Raw genomic sequence first — 16,346 nt, forward strand, 5'->3', positions numbered from 1 at the left:
CATTGGAAAAGTATTAGGTGTCAAACACATAGTGGCACTTAACTGAGACTCTCGCCTGGACCCAGTCGGAAAGACTGGAAGAGAAAAAGGGATTAACTTTCTCCCCATGTGATTCAGGGCTATTGAATGAACGGCAGTGTCCCACAAAATCATCATCTGAGCCCCTGGCCTATTTGCCCCTCACTCTGGGAAGTTCCATAGTGCAGCGCTTGGGGTGTCTCCTGGCTCCAGGATGCAATGGGGGTGTCACAAAGCACACAGGTGGCAAATCCTGAGGCCTGCCCACCTCCACCCCACCTCCCACCCCACCCCCACCTTGTGGAGGCCTCAGCCTGTGGATGATACACAGAGAGGAAACACTCCCTTCCGCTGCCCACACACTGCAGGATTTTATAACCTTTTATCAAGCTCTAGAAATGATTTGCTTCCTTGGAACCAAGCTAAGAAGTTTAGCACGTGTATTTTAAAAAGGCACCGTGTGAGCCGTCTGCAAAGAAGAGTGAGCGCTGGGAAGGGTAGCTCCGGTCACGCTTTTTAATTGCTGTTTATTGTCCCTTAAAAATGTCTCCTTGCTTCACTTTCAAGTCGCCCCACCTGCGTGTTGAAAGGGGAAAGTCGAGCTACAGACATGGCCTATGTGTCCAGATCCGGCGGCTCTGATTCCATCCCGTCCAAAAGCATATTAGGGAAGGGCCTTAGGGGATGCCGCCCTTTCTCAAATGCTCTTCAGTCTGGGGCCTTTGCACGTTGCTGTCCCTCTGCCTGCAACCCTGTCTTCTTCCCGTGAGAGCTCTGCTCCTCTCCCGGCTGCGGGTTGGACTTACCTGGGGACTCTGAGACCAGCCCAGTGAAGGCACAACCTCCAGGGGATTCTAATCCCTGCTCATCCTTCAGGTCTGGCATCCTGACTCCCTCAGTGGGTTTGTACATTCTAATGGCACCTGCAGCTCTTTGCTCACATTGATGGCAGGTATAATGAGCTTCCTGTTAAAGCTCCCAGAGGGCTGGGACTCTTGGTCTTGTCAGCAGTTTATCCCCTGAGCCCATCACAGGGTCTGGTACTCAGAGGGTTCTCATTAAGCCCTTAGATATTTTAAATAAATGAATGAACGATGAATGAATGAAAAAGGTGAAGCAAGGTCTCTAAAAGGGCACAAGGTCTTCCTTTAGCGCTTGGAACATTTCCCAAGTGGAAAGTGCCTTCCACATAGAATGGGCTATACTGAAGTGTGTTCAAAAGTCTGGGGCCTCCCAGCTGCCCCAGCTTCTCTGGCGTTTGGGCCAGCTGGGGTCAAAGGAAGGAGGGGGCCACTGGCACCCTCTGCCTGTTTATGTAGGGTGGTGCGGGAGTTGTTTAAGGTGGGGCTGGGCCCCAAGGGGCATGGGCGGTGCAGACAGTCCCTGCCAGCCACCCTGCCCTCGTCCTGCAGGGCTCCAGGAGGGGGCGGGGCTAGCATCTTGGAGCTAGAAGGGGTGGTTCCAACTCCTGGCTCAGTAGATTTGGTTTTTGTCTTGTTTTCAAATGCAAAAATGAAGACCCAATAATAAGAGAAGCCACCATTTCTCGAGAGCTCACTCTGTGCCCGGCCCTGTGTCAGATGCCTTTTCTGCTCTTAGACCCAGGCCAGAGGGGCCCCCTGCTCTGGCCTTTCTCCATCAGTGTCCCTTCTTCACTGGGTGAGGAATTCACAGGGCCACAGGGTGTCCACCCAGAGAGGCACCCTTCCGACCCCAACTGTGACCTGGGATCCCTGAATTCCCTGCACAAATGACCCAAGCCAGCCTGCAGCAGCTGCCTCTGTCCTCCTAAGGGCAGGCTGTGCTGCTGGATGCAGCCCTCAGACCCACCAGGGAGGCCAGGGCTGGCTGGGGCTTCCGTGCAGTGGGAAGAAAAGGAGGAGGGAAGCCTGGGCCCAGTGGCCAGCCTTCACTCTGCCAGCTGCTTCTAGCTCAGAATGCCAAGGAGTCCTGGAATTCTGAATTCACGTGCATCCTTCCAGACCAGCACTGGGCACTAGAACCTGCGGCAATGAAGGAATATTCTCTGTCCAAGCAGTAGCAGCCAGATACCTAGGCTACTGAAATGTGGCCAGTGCAGCCGAGGAAGGGAATTTTAAATTTCATTTAATTTAAATTTAAATAGCTACGCATGGCTGGTGGTGTTTGCCGTATCAGACAGCACAGTTCCACAACATTATGAAGCTCTGTGCATAAAGGAAGGCGGGAGAGAATGGTATTTTACTTAACAATTTGATATATGTGGACATAGGTTTGGTGGGCCTCTGCTCTCATCCTGGGTCCTGAAAATGTTTGGCCCTGTGAAATGCTCTGCATGCTTCTCACCGAATCTGTATGACAGTCCTTGGGGTTATTTGTCATCCCCATGACTGTAGATGAGAGAGACAATAACTTGCTTAACATGGCAGAATCATCCAGAGGATTTGAGTTGGGATTTGAATGCATGTCTGTCTGGCTCCAAATTACTGCCTACGATGGTCTGGCCCTGGATCAGGTGTTTTCATAACCATTATTTAATTTAATCCTAGCCACAATCCCCAGACGCAGGTCAAAGGGACCTCCGCTTGTACTCGCCACCCGTCCAAAAGTTACGATTGCCCCCCTTTATACAAACGAGGAAGCAGGCTCAAGTTCACGTAGGCTGTGGGAGGCCTGCTCAAGTTCACGTAGAAAGCTCTACAGTCATACTTCACACCCAAGGCTGCCAAACTCCAAAGCCAGTGTTTTGCGGGATTATTGAGATTACTGCTTCTCATGGGAGTTCCCTCGAGTTGAGGAATTTCAAAGCCAGACTGCAGGATTTCGTTGAATTCTGGCTGGAAAGTGATTTCTTCCCACAGTTGAGCACATTGGCCACAGAAAGCTGCCAAGTCATGTTCATTACTGCTGTGTGTGGAAAAATTCGCAGTTTATGCCTCAACCAGTCTGACCAGTTTCATGCTGCAGCTAGAAAACGTCTCTGCGGACTGACTCCCTGAGAATCAAGCCCGGGACATGCACAAGAGGCCTGTGGTTGCCTCTTGACTAGCAAGGCACAGGGCAGGGCCTCTCACATGTGGGGCTGCACATACAGATGAAGGCAAACAGAGCTTCTGCTTCCAAGTCACCCGATGTGCTAGGCGCTACACGACCTTTTCACGCCCTTCATTTGATTTTTACAAGCACCTGCAAAGCACATGTTCTCCCCTTAAGAGTTGAAGGAAAAGCTCATTGGGTCATGCATTTGCTCATTGCTTCAGCAGTTACTTCCTGGGAGCTGACTATGTGCCATGCACTGAATAAAATCTGATCACTGTCTTCACAGGGAAGACAGCATGAAAGAAGGAAGCAGGTCCATAAAGGAGATAACTACAGCTTGGGACACATGCCTTGGAGACACTGCAGACTAACTTGTCAGGGAAAGGGATGTTTGAGCCGAGAACTATGGGATGGGAACCGGCCAGCCTCAGGGGCTTTGCTTTGCCTGCTGCCTGCAGTGCTTTTGCTTCTAAGCAGAAGAATCTCAGTGCGAAGCTCTGGGCCCAGCCTCTGCTCCCCTCTGTGTGACCCTGGGCAAGCCACTTTCCTTCCCTGGGCCTCAGTTTCCTCTTCTGTTAATTGGGATCACCCTAAACAAATCTCAGAGGGGCCCTACGGTTCAGCTTCTAGGATGCAGTAAATTTCCCACCTTCTCAGCCAAAAGCTGCTATTGTTCAAATAGGTTTGTTTTCATTATAAAAGCTTATTTTGGAAAGTTTGGAAAGTAGAGAAAAGTTTAAATGAGAAGTCAGACATGACCATAATTCTCCTCCTGTAACTCCATGAATGCAGTGATTTGTGGCCTTGTTCCTCCTTCTCCTCCAGTGCCTAACCTGAACTCACCCCCAGGGGTAGTGGCAGTAGTAGTAGTAGTAATAATAATAATAATAATAATACAATTATGTTATCAATAGCAGTTAACATTTATCTAGCATTTACCGCTAACCAGGCCCTCTTATAAACCAACTGCATGGATTGTTTTATTTAATCTGCATAATAACTCGGAGACGCACATACTATTTATACGATGATTGTGCTATACCTCATTATACAGATGGGGAAACTGAACTTCAGAGATACCAAGTAAGCTGTTCAAGGTCCCGTAGAGAGTATGTGGGGACACAGGGAGTAGTAGATGCTCAATAGATATTTAATTAATTGTGTTCAGTCTCTCTCCTGGGTTACAACGATGATGGTAAAGTACTGAACAAAGTCTGATTGTCACTTGAGACCAAGAGATGTCCTTGATAGATATTTTTCTCCCAAGTAATTTTTATTGCATGTTTGTTTTCTTTTCAACAGGGGTACATTTTCATAGGAGAAAATACTGAAAATCTAGAAAAGCCTAGAAAAAGAAATGAAAGTCTCCATAATCCCACCGCATGCTATATTGTTACTATTTGGTATTTCTCCCAGGCTCTTTTCAATGTAATTTCTTTTTCTTTTTCTTTGTTTAACATGGTTGAGCTCAGACTGTGTATGCAGTTTACTCTGCTGCTTTTTTCACTCAGTATTCTATCATGAGCATTTCACATGTTATTATGAACTCTTTATAAACACCTATTTAATGACTGATGCAGCCTTTTACAGGTGAATCATCCAGTATTTAAAAAGTGAGAACTTGTAAGTACATTAATTCACCTGTGAGGGATCAGGCAGCCCAGAGTAGAAGAAAAGATCCAGGGTTTTTAGGGCCCCCCTTCTACCACCCACCAGCTTTGCCCTCTTCGGGGAGTCACTTCCAGCCCCCAGTTCTCATTTTTAACTGAAAAGACCAATCATATAATAGCTGCTTCCGGTGGTTAATGTGAGGCCAGAACAAGGTGACAGACACTAAAGCATTTTTTAACATGTGCACAGTAAAACAAATATTTGTTCTGGATACCAAGTTTTTATTTTTCTGGAAAACCGATTCTTTCAGAATGCAGAGGCGGGCTCCAATTTAATCAAACTGTCATCTACAACAGCAAGAGCCCTGAAGGAAAAAGAGGACCAAGTCTACTGCCAGCCGGAGTTGCTTTATGAAGGTAAAATGCATCCTCTCTCCTGTGTTTAGGGAGGGGCTGAATGTCCTCTTTATATGATACCTCTTTCTGATGCAGAGGAGATGTGCGTGGCCGAGGGACTGAGAGGAAGGCTGTTGGGACGCCCAAGGGAAGGCATTTGGGGACACTTCTCTTTCAAGTATCTTCATACCCCTCCCAGGGAGGTACTCGGGTGGTCGTTGGACCCAGGGACTTTCACGGCTAGCCTTTCAAATGCTTCCGTGGTTTTTTTAGGGTTTTTTTGCTTTCTTTTTAAAAGTTTATTTTATTTTTTTGAATTTAAATTTTTTATGCAGTTTTTAAAGGTTACTTTCCATTTACAGTTATTACAAAGTATTGGTTGTATTCCCTGTGTTGTACAATACATCCTTGAGCCTGTCTTACACCCAAAAGTTTGTACCCCCCTCTCCCCCACCCCTATATCACCCCCCTCAACTGGTAGCCACTAGTTTGTTCTCTGTATCAAATGCTGCTGTGTATTGAACGCTGACTTCCCGAAAGGCATGGCATGTGCAGATTTCTACCTGTGCACACTCAGAACACCCTGCAGAATCGGTGCTATCAGCCCCGTTTGCCAGAGGAGAAAACTGGGCCTCAGAAAGGCTGAGCTACACCCAGAACATAAACCCCCTCGGAGAGAAGCACCCACCAGAGCAGGGCGTCCCAATGTGGGCCCTGCTGATACGGGGGCCGGGTCATTCTTGCGGTGAGGGCTGCCGTGAGCATCGGAGGATGTTGAGCAGCGTCCCTGGCCTCCAACCTGATTGAGGACCACTGCCCTAGCGCAGAAGCCCGTGGGGTGGGGGCCGTGTTTGTGTGCTCAGTGTTGTCACTGGCACGTGACAGAAGTCTGGCTTAGAGCAGGGTGTGCTCAGTACTTAAGCGTGGAACGAACAGGCCTGCCCAGGACAGGGCTGGGGAGCGGCGGGCGGGGCTCTAGGCCGGGAGCCCAGCTCCCCATATCGCTGCCCCACGCCAGGGCCAGGCGTCTGGAAGGACAGTCCTGGGGACTCTGCTAAGACGACCTCAGATTTGCCCACTAAGAACCACGTCTACACATGGCATCCCACGGATCCCATAATGGGTTCTGTGTGGTGCCCCAGCCTCTCAGAGTCTTTGGAAGTGAATATAGACATGTTCGTCCCCATTCTTAAGGCATCAACTTCCATCTCTGCTCACCTGTCACTCACATGGGCAGATGGAGGAGTAAAACACTACGGTCGTTTTATTTCTGGGAAGGGAATTCTTGTTTATTGTAGCAACCTTGGGCAGCGCTGAAAAGCATGACCGTAGACAAATCCTTCATAATCCCTCCACCTGTGACGCCCGTTTGGAAACATCCATTCAGTCTTTCCATCACGTAGGCATTGCTTGGCGCATGCCAGGCCCTCTTCTAGGGGCTCCCCAACTTCCCGTCCTTTCCTCCCCAGTCTCATCCTGTTCTTATCACGTTAGCTGAGCCCATGCATGTAAGGGGCTTAGCTGAGGGCCTGGCCCACAGTGAGGGTCCAGCTAAAAGCAGCCGTGATTAGAACACCTCTAAGAGGCAGGGGCTGCCACGTACTGTTCATGCTTTAGAACCGAGGACAGCAGAGCTGAGAATAATTCGTTAACTTGCCTGAAGTTGGGCAGCAGAGCCAGCATCTGAACCCAGGCTTCACTGACTCGAAAAACCCTTAACCTCTGCATTTACGGTTATACAAAATGCATACCATACCATCTAGAATGTTCTGAAATGGCTTCTTACACTTAATGAACGTAGCCTGGGAATTTTCCCACATCCCAAAGATTCTTCAAGAGCATGGCTTTAATAGCCGGACAATAGAATAGAATAGAATTCACAGGGATGAATCACATTTTACTTAACCATGGGCGTATAGCTGGTCATTTACAGAGTGGAGGAAAGGGGGGTACCAGACCAGGTTCGAGGGACCCAGGAGCATCACAGGGAGTCTCAGACCTACTCTGGGACCAACAGTGGGCAGCTTTTTTCTGAGTTGAGTGTGTGGGTGGTCCCTCATCCTCATGTTCATCTTGACCTGTCTCTTGGGAGTTTCGTGATTACTGACCTGTGGGATTGGACATCTTCCCTTCTTAGTTCTCCACCCCACTTCCCTCCCCACTGAGCCCGATAACCATTTATGCCCTGGGTCCTCTTCAGGAGGCTTTTATGTGGCACATGTTTCCATCTCTGCTTCTTCTTTTCTTGGACATTGTATTTTCACCAGCAGTTGGCTCCAACTATCTGCAATATTTCATAAGAGAGACTTTCATTTCAATATTCAGACTTAGAAATTTAATTTGACACAACAGGCATATATAAATGTATATGCATGGACATGGACACATTTTCAAGGCTTTTTGGATTACAGAAATAATAGGTATAATGAAAATTTCACACAATGAGAAACTTAGAATGGACAGTACAAACTATAAACCACCATGAGGAAGTTATCACCCCAGCAATGCTTCCAAACTTTTTCTCTTCATTTATAACACAGTGGAGATAATTCCATGAGCAGCCTTTTACATTTAATCTTATGATGTAGACATTTCCCCATGTTATTAAAATTCTTTGTAAATGTTACTTTTGTATAATGTTATTATATGATTTCACCAGATTTATTTAAATATTCCCCACTGATGCTCCTTCCACGGCTTCAGAAGGTTCTATTCACACCCACACATGTGCATGCACACACTTTTTTTTAAAGGAGCTTTAAAAAATTGCAGTAGCCTCTGATTTTAATCATGCAATTTTCTTTGATTTCTATCTTGGATAATTAAAGATGTTTATACACTTAAAAACCCAGGTCTATCTTACCTTGCTCTTAATGGAGCTTCTAATGGAGCTGGGGTAGTTATCAGAAGTTCCCTCCTCCTGCCCAATGATCACCCTTGATCCAATCCAGGGCCTGAATCAAGTTCAGGGATCCTGGCTTGGGAACCATTTTTGTGAAAAGGATGCCTGGCCTGGATGCCACAAAAGACAGGTGGTCCCAGCTCTCGGTGAAGGGGGCTTTGTCAGCTGTGTCATTTCTCTCTAGGCTTAGAGCTGCCTCGGATCAATTACGCTCACAACGGGAAGCGATACCGCTATGTCTTTGCTGCTGAAGTCCAGTGGAGCCCCATCCCAACCAAGGTACTAGTCCTTGGGAGATGGCAGCCTATAACCATCGTGTCTGTCTGCAAAGCTGAGTTCCCAGGTTCTCAGGGAGGTCAGAACCGAGGTTCCCTTGGGGTGGGAGTAAGTCAGAAAGTGACATCAGCTTGGGACAAAATACACTGGAAGCAACGATGGACCATCCAGGAGAGGGAATTGCACCCAATGGGCTGTCGCTCAGGAAAGATGTGGTGGCTGGAGTTTATCCGTTGATTTCTTTTTTGGATGCATGTTTATTGAGCGCCAGCTATGTGCTACAATGTGGTAGGCACCGAGGAAAAGGAAGTGAACAGGGAGATCCCAGTTCCTGCCCTCAAGGAACTCACTGTCTCAAGCAGAGAGGATAGAGCTGAAACTAGGAGGATTTACTTTCTTTTTTTTTATTAACTTATTTTTAAATTGAAGTATAGATGACTTACAATATCGTGTTAGTTTCAGGTGTACAGCATAGCGATTCATATTTTGGTTTTTAAACTGCTATTTGTTTGAACACTTGCTGTTTCCCAGGGACCGTGCTGAGTGCTGTACGGACATCAGTTTTCCTTAGTAGCTTCATTTTTTAGTAATAAAATGGAAAATCTTTTTTTTTTTTAATGCAAGCTGTGCAGAAATGTACAAAGCAAAAAATTAAGGTTCCCACACACACATACGCACACCCCGAGTCACTCCCCACTCATCCCACACCCTCGGGGGAAAGAGACCTATTAGAGATTGAGAGAAAGCCAGGGACTCACACTTTTAAAACAACAAAGGAATCATATTATACTTTAAAGGTTTGCATTGAATACTTTAGTTTATCTAATGTGTATAAAAATTGCAATATAGTGCCAAGTACCAGATAAATCCAGGGGTTTTATTTCTGAAGGAATTCAGTGTGTACTGTCAGCTCTGCAGTGGCAGGAGGACCTTTGCTTAAAGTCGGAGGAGGAAGCGAGCTGCTTTCGTTTCTGTTGTTATACTGACCAGAGGCAGATGCCACTTGGGGTCTACGTTCGCCAGTGTCAGAGTGCACTCCCCTCTCTCTGGGGCCTTGATGCCTTCCTATTTGCAGGGAATAAGCATGCTCTCCAACCGCTCATTCCCATGTTTCTCCCCTTCGGACACGCAGATAATAAAATACGACATTCTCACGAAGTCGTCCTTGAAGTGGGGAGAGGCGCACTGCTGGCCGGCGGAGCCGGTGTTCGTGCCCACACCGGGTGCCGAGGACGAGGATCACGGTAAGTCCCTGGGAAGGGCAGCCCGCTTGCTGCACTGTGCGTGTGATCACCCCTCAAACAGAGACGTCGTTCGGGGGCAGTGAGCGCCCCCCATCACACAGCTGGGGGAGTCATGCTTTGCAGCCCAGGTGTGTCTGAGTCCAAAGCTGTGGGATGAGGGAGTCCCCCAGCCCACCCCCACTTCTGACACCAGCTGCAAGTTCGGGGGTTCCCAAGACCACCCTCAGTTTCAAGAGGAGAACTCACAGAACACACCGAAAGCTGTTGTACTCATGGTTACGGTTTATCCCGGCGAAAGGGTGCAGATTGAAAGAGAAAAGGCGAGTGGGGCAGGATCCAGGAGAGTCCTGTGCATGGGGTTTCCGCTGGCCCTCTCCTGCGGGGGGTAGGACCACGCCAACTTCCCCAGCGACGACCACGGAGTGTGGCCAACCAGGGAAGCTCTCCAAGCCCTGTGTCGGAGCCCGTGTGGGGCGTGGTCATGCAGACATGGTGACCTCCAGTCTTCGGCCCCTCTGGAGGTTGAGCTGACACCTGTGGCCCAGGCCTCCCCTTAAATCACTTTGCTAGGATGGGTTATATGCAGTGGCCCCAGGTAAACAAAGGCACTCTCGTCAGACCATCAGTCCAAGGGCTTAGAGGTCATCTCCCAGGAGCAGAAGGTCAGACCTCCCTTCCGGGGTGATTAAATTGTTGCGACACAAAAGCCCACTTCCTTTCCACGGAGCAGCACTACCCTTGCCCAGAGTATAGAATCTTGGTTTTAAAATCCATTGCAGTGGCTGCGTCTGAATTTGTAACTCCTCTAGGCATGGAAGTTTTCCGTGGAGCACCTAGAAATGCTTGTGGCCCTCCTCTCCGGTCCAGGTTCCCACCTGACCAAATGGTCCTTTCCCTCTTTGATTCTGCCTTTGCCCCAGAAGTGCCCTGCCCACCCGGTAGGTATGCTAAGGAGGGTACTAGAAGCCTGGGTGGGGCTGCCCACACCTCTGGGCAAGGGCAGGCTGCCCCGCTAAGCCTGCCAGCTGCTTCCCTCAGGTGAGAAGGGAGTGGTTTTCTACCTGGGTGGTGTCTTCCTCGCGACCTGCACTGCACGGCACTGTCAGGTAAGGGACCCGCGTCACTGTCACCTCCAAGGTGGGGGATGGTCGGTGCCACCTCCTGCTGAGGCTGGCCTCCCCCTGGGCTGGGCAAGTGCGTCCTGCACAATCTCTCGTGGGCAGGGAGCAACCTGGTCTTCATTCCACCAAAGGAGAGGCTCAGAGAGTGAGGTACCTTACCCACGGTCGGTCACACGCCCAGTGCATACAGAGGAGGGTTGAATTCAAGCCGATCTGACCTCAGCTGCCCTCAGCCACTCTGGAACCCGGGAGGCCTTGGGAAGAATCACACATATTTGCTGGAAGTTTACATGCACTATTTCATTTAGCCCTCTGTCCCTTGAGAGTGGGTATTTAGAATATTCCCATTTTACAGAGGGGAAATCTGCACAGGCATGAGATGAGTTGGACTCATTCAAATGCCATTTGAGTGCAACTGGTCCGGGTTTAGCCGAGTGACAGATATTAGCCTAAGTGCAGCGTCAAAGCTGATTCTCTATAACTGGAGTTTCTAAATAGTAGGAAAATAGCCATTCTTCAGTGCATGTAATGATGTACAAAGTGCTTTCATAACTGACCGTGCAAGATCCTCTCAGCAGCCCTCTGAGGGTGGGGAGGATTATCCCCACTCTATAGATGAAGAGACTGAGGCTCAGAAAGGTGAGGGGACTGGTTCAGCCAAGCCTTCCGATTGCCCTGGCCTTTCCCTTCTGCTCCCACAGAATATCAAATTCGCTTCCCTTCTGTTTTGATTAGATACTTACATTCAAAGGACAGGGAGATAGAGCTGAGAAACTTATCCCCCCAGCTGGACCAGGTTCAAGGCTGCACTTTTACAAAGTGTCTCTTTTTGTTTCCCCAAAGGGATTATCTTATCAGCCATTGTCTCTACCGATCCCCAGAAGCTGCCTTTTCTGCTGGTTCTGGATGCCAAAACTTTTACAGAATTGGCTCGTGCCTCCGTTGATGTAGAGATGCACCTGGATCTCCACGGGCTGTTCATCCCGGGTGCCGACTGGGGTGCAGGGAGGCAGGCCCCTTCCCGGGAGGAGCGGGACGGGGCTGCTGAGCGCCGTGTGGCCCCGAGGACCTGACTGGGTGGGGGCCTGGGCCCTGGAGAACGGCTCTACCAGACTCAAGGGCGGTCCCTCCCTGGGTGGGGGGCAGGGGGGCCCTTCATTTTATTTTGCACTTATTCTTTCCATGGTTGCTTTGAAACACAGTTACAGAAATAGAGCTTTTATCAGTTTCTTTTCTTTCATTTTATTTTGGCCGTAAGAACCTTGTTTGAAAGTTGATCAAGTATTTATTGATTAGCTCTAGCACTTCTAAAAGCCCCTTTCCTTTAGTATAAAGACCGTGACCATGAATCAGCAATTGTATTAAGGCACATAATCATTGCTCCTGGAATGGGCAGCCACTGACCCATTGGAGAAGAGACACAGAAATATTTATCGTTGCTCCTCCCTCCCCACCTTTCTTTCCCTTCCCTCCCTCCCTTCTTTCCCGTGGACTAGATCGTGAGTTCTAGCTTTCTCAACCCTGCGCTGTTAGTAGACTACGTGACCCAGAAGGCGTGTACTTTGTGGTCATTCCATGCAAGGCGTGGCATAATACAAAATAATAAAACTTTAAAGGCTTTTCAGACCTTATTTTAATTTTACATGGCTTCTTTCCTCTGAAGATCTTCTAAGGCAGTAAAACAGAGGGGCAGAGCTAGATGGTTCATAGTCCGCCAGGTGCCTCATTGTACACCCAGTGGGACAGCAGACTGGTGTGGGCATCCCCCACTGCAGAAGGGTATGGAGGGGCTGGAATCCAGGTTTGAGTCCTGTCTTGCCTGATGCTGAGAACAAGGGTGGCAAGGCGTGCCAGAGCCATACAGGAAAGGGGGTCCCGTCAGCAGAATTCCTTGGAGATTCATCCAAGTTGTTGTTGTTGTTTTGCTTTCTTTTTATTTATTTATTTGGCTGCATCGGGTCTTAGTTGCGGCTCCTGGGCTTCTCTCTAATTGTGGCGCATAGGCTCCAGAGCACGTGATCTTAGTTGCCCCGCGGCATGTGGGGTCTTAGTTCCCCGACCAGGGATCGAACCCCCATCCTCTGCATTGGAAGGCGAATTCGTAACCACTGGACCACCAGGGAAGTGCCATCCAAGTTGTTGTTTGTTTTCATCCAAGTTGTTCTGTGTTGGGTAAGTTTTATTCACTACTCTATCCTCTAGAACACTGCCTGGTAGATGCAGGCTCTACCAACAAATTAACTATTTGTTGAACGAATGAATTCCGCCAACAAAGAAATCCAACTCCATAATGTACCAAAAAGGGACGGATATTTTAAAAAAGAAAAAAAAAAAAGGATATTTTACTGAAGATCTCCTGGGAAGACAAGGAAGACAGTTCACATGGAACACCAACCCCAAATTCCCCACAAGGGTTCCTCTCCCAGCTGTCCCTGATCTCTCCTCTCTTTCTTCCTCTGTTGGTTCCTCAAAAACTCCTCTACCATCCCAGCATTTCCATTTCACGCTCAGCTCATAGATCCCATTAAACAAAAACCCAAACTCCGTGGATGGCAGAATGAAGACCATCTACTCTTCTCCTCTGGAGACCTCAGTGCTTCCAGCCTTGATAAGATGGATTGGGAGGAAGTGTCAACCATGGTGGCCTAAGAAACATGTGATGGAGGCCTGCATTTGGGTGGCAGGAACGGAAAAGAGTTGACAAGTGGAACAGTCACTCACCTATTCGTTATTCTACTTTAAACGTTTGAGAAGAGGGTGGTATTTAAAAAATGCTTCCCCACCGCTATTCTACTGAATTCCCATTGCCAAACAGTACCCAGACCTAGTCATGAAAAAGGACGCAGTTCTGCGGGGAAGAAAAGTATGTCCGTGGTTTGTTTTCCTTGTTTAGGAAGACAGGTAAAATACCAGACCAATGAGGAAGCCTGGCACACCACATCTTTTCCTCTTGGTTTCAGACACACCAAAGGTCAATGCCGGGACGTCCAATTTACCTTGATCCTGAATTCCGTCATATTTCAGACACAGGCCAGTGTAATTAGCTCAAAAGGCCACAGGAGCCAAGACGCATGCGCCTTTCTTGAAGCCGAGACCATCCATCTCATCCTCAGAGCCTTCCTTGTTATGCTTCATGTGGGTGTAGTGCGTGACCAGGAAGTTCGGCAGGAAAAATCACCCTGGATTTGTTTATTCCTTTGATAAAGTCACAGCTTTTCACAAGCGCTCTAAGATGTGTCAGGTATGTGTTAAGCCCTCAGATGTTTGACCCACTAATTTTTCCTTCTAGGGTTTCTCTAATTTGATTCCATCTCAGGAATAAGCTGGATGTATACGTGGACAAATCAACTCACAAAAAATCTAAGTGCATTCGAGCTCCATCCACGTTACTGGTTTGTACTCGTTTCCTCCCAGAGCTACCGAGCACTGGGCTGACTCTATCGAGAAGGTTGCTGGTCCAGGTTAAGTGAAAACACCTTTGATCACTTCTTCAGCTGTTTAAAGCAGTTTGGGTGGTTTTTAAATGGCCGGGAGAAGTCGTTCCCATGGTAAATCAGGACATGCAGACAGAAAAGTCATCACCGCCTTCCTCATCATCCAACGACAGTGAGACCAATGGCCTCTGCTCTTCAGCTTCCTTCCAGGAGTCTGGACTCAGCGACCAGGTGCAGACGCAGGGCCACTGCCCTGGCTGCCGGGCTGCAGCAGGAAGCGGTCTCTCGAGGTCAGGCACCAGCAGAGAGGCTGGCGTTTTCTTGGACAAGGTGAGCAGGGAGAGATGTGGGAGCCCTGTGTTGGGACAGGTGGGGATGAGCCAGCCTTCCTTCCTCCTGGCGACCAGGAAAGGCCTCCTGGAGGGGCGCGCCTTCAGGAGCTGCCTGAGTGGCCGGAGGGAGCACCTGCCAAGATTCTGAGGGTGCAGCTCGGGATGAGGATCTGAAGGCGGATGTGGGTTGACTGAACAAAGCAGGTGTTGAGTGAATTTCCCATGAAAGGGTAGTGGAAAGAGTGAGACAATTAGGGGGGCTTGTTTTCTCTGATTATAAAAGTCATATATGTTCATTGTAGAACACCTTGTTATGTTAAAAAAAAGAAACGAGAAAGGCACCCAGAGTCCCACTACCAAAAGAAAACCCCTGAAATCATTCTGGTGTGGTTTTTCCCGAATTTAAAAAATTTTTCTATGCAGATTTTCCCAGATCATGAAATTCTTCTAATGGGTGCATATTATTCCATCTTTGGGACATGGCATGATGTACACCAGCCTGCTGGTGGACGTTTAGGTTTTTGACTATTATAAACAATGCCAGATTGTATTATATACAATGTGCGTCTAGTTTTAGGGTCCACGCCGCATCCCTCTCTGTATTCAGGTGCTTGTTATTGTCATTTTCTTTAGCTAGATTCCCAACTTTGGATTTCTGAGCCAAAGAGTGGAAAAGCAAGGTTCGGGTGTTCTTTGAAAGGCCAAAGGTTTTGGTTTGATTCATAGGAAACTGAGAAGCCATTCTAGAATCTGAGAGGCTCAAATGGTCAATGTGGCTATAGGGCTGAGAAATCCACATTTCTCAGGTAATAGGGGAAAAAAGTAGGTACATGGGAATATAACTTTAATCCAAATTCTCCCTTCTTCCTTTCCTCTATTCTTTCTTATCCTCTGTATCTTTCCACTCCATTCAGATACTTGTTCTTTTCAAGCATATATTCACTCACTCACTCATTCATTCATTCATTCATTCAGTGATGACCAAGATTATGCTGGCATATAAGGGTCAGCAGAACGAGTACCTCCACTGTCCTCAGGGAGCGTATAGCATAGTGAAGGACACAGCGCCAAGGAACAAACCAACACAATTCAATGGAATGGCAGTAAAAAGGGAACCCCCGGGGACCCCCCATATTGTCTCAGGAGCTAGGGATGGCTGATATATGAAGGATGGTAGCAGGTAACCAGGTGAAATGGGCAATGCAGATAAAGAAAGGGGCATGGAATCAGGAGAGAGCTTGGTAAACTAAAGATAGAAGTTTACCAAGAACTTCTGTGGGCGTAGAATTGTGGCGTAGAAGATGGCAGAAAAGACAAGTTTCAGCCAGAACCCCAGCTTATCTGTACTCAGGTAAGAAGTGGAATTGGCATTAACTAAAGAGAAGTCTCCAATAGTTTCTTCAAGGACAATTAAGGACCGATAGTAATTTTCTTTTTTTTTGGCCACGTCGCGTGGCTTGTGGGATCTTAGTTCCCCAACCAGGGATCGAACCCAGGCCCTCAGCAATGAGAGCATGGAGTCCTAACTACTGGGCCACCAGGGAATTCCCAGTAATTTTTTTTAATCATAGCTTTTTTGAGATCTAATTCATATACCGTAAAATTCACTCTTTTAGAGTATTCAATTCGGTGGTTTTTAGTATATTCACTATTGTGTAACTATCATCACTGTCTATTTTTAGAACATTTTCATCATCCCAAAAAGAAACCCTGTACCCATGAGCAGTCCCCCCTCATTCTGCATCCCCTCCCCCCAGTTCTAGGCAAACATAAATCTACTTTCTATCTGTATGAATTTGCCTAGTCTGGACATTTCATATAAATTGAATCATGCAATATGTGGGTTTTTTTGTGATTGGGTTCTTTCACTTAGCATAATATTTTCAAGGTTCATCTATGTTGTTGTATGAATCAGTACTTCATTCCTTTTGTGGCTAAATAATATTCCATTGTATGAACATACCACATTTTGTTTATCCACTCATCAGTTGAGAG

General features: G+C 47.7%; 1 protein-coding gene across 1 annotated transcript in view; it reads left to right on the forward strand.

Annotated features, from left to right (window-relative positions):
• The window catches only part of BCO1 (beta-carotene oxygenase 1), a 36,984-nt gene extending 25,263 nt beyond the window's left edge, over positions 1-11,721 (forward strand). The window contains exons 8-11 of the mRNA XM_059904232.1: positions 4,958-5,063; positions 8,129-8,223; positions 9,353-9,464; positions 11,429-11,721. Of these exons, the coding sequence (XP_059760215.1) occupies positions 4,958-5,063; positions 8,129-8,223; positions 9,353-9,464; positions 11,429-11,658 (543 nt within the window). The 3' untranslated portion in view covers positions 11,659-11,721. The remainder of the gene's footprint in view (positions 1-4,957; positions 5,064-8,128; positions 8,224-9,352; positions 9,465-11,428) is intronic.
• The last annotated feature ends 4,625 nt before the right edge of the window (positions 11,722-16,346 follow it).

This window comes from Balaenoptera ricei, chromosome 19, assembly GCF_028023285.1.
Source record: "Balaenoptera ricei isolate mBalRic1 chromosome 19, mBalRic1.hap2, whole genome shotgun sequence".
NCBI classification, from domain to species: domain Eukaryota; kingdom Metazoa; phylum Chordata; class Mammalia; order Artiodactyla; family Balaenopteridae; genus Balaenoptera; species Balaenoptera ricei.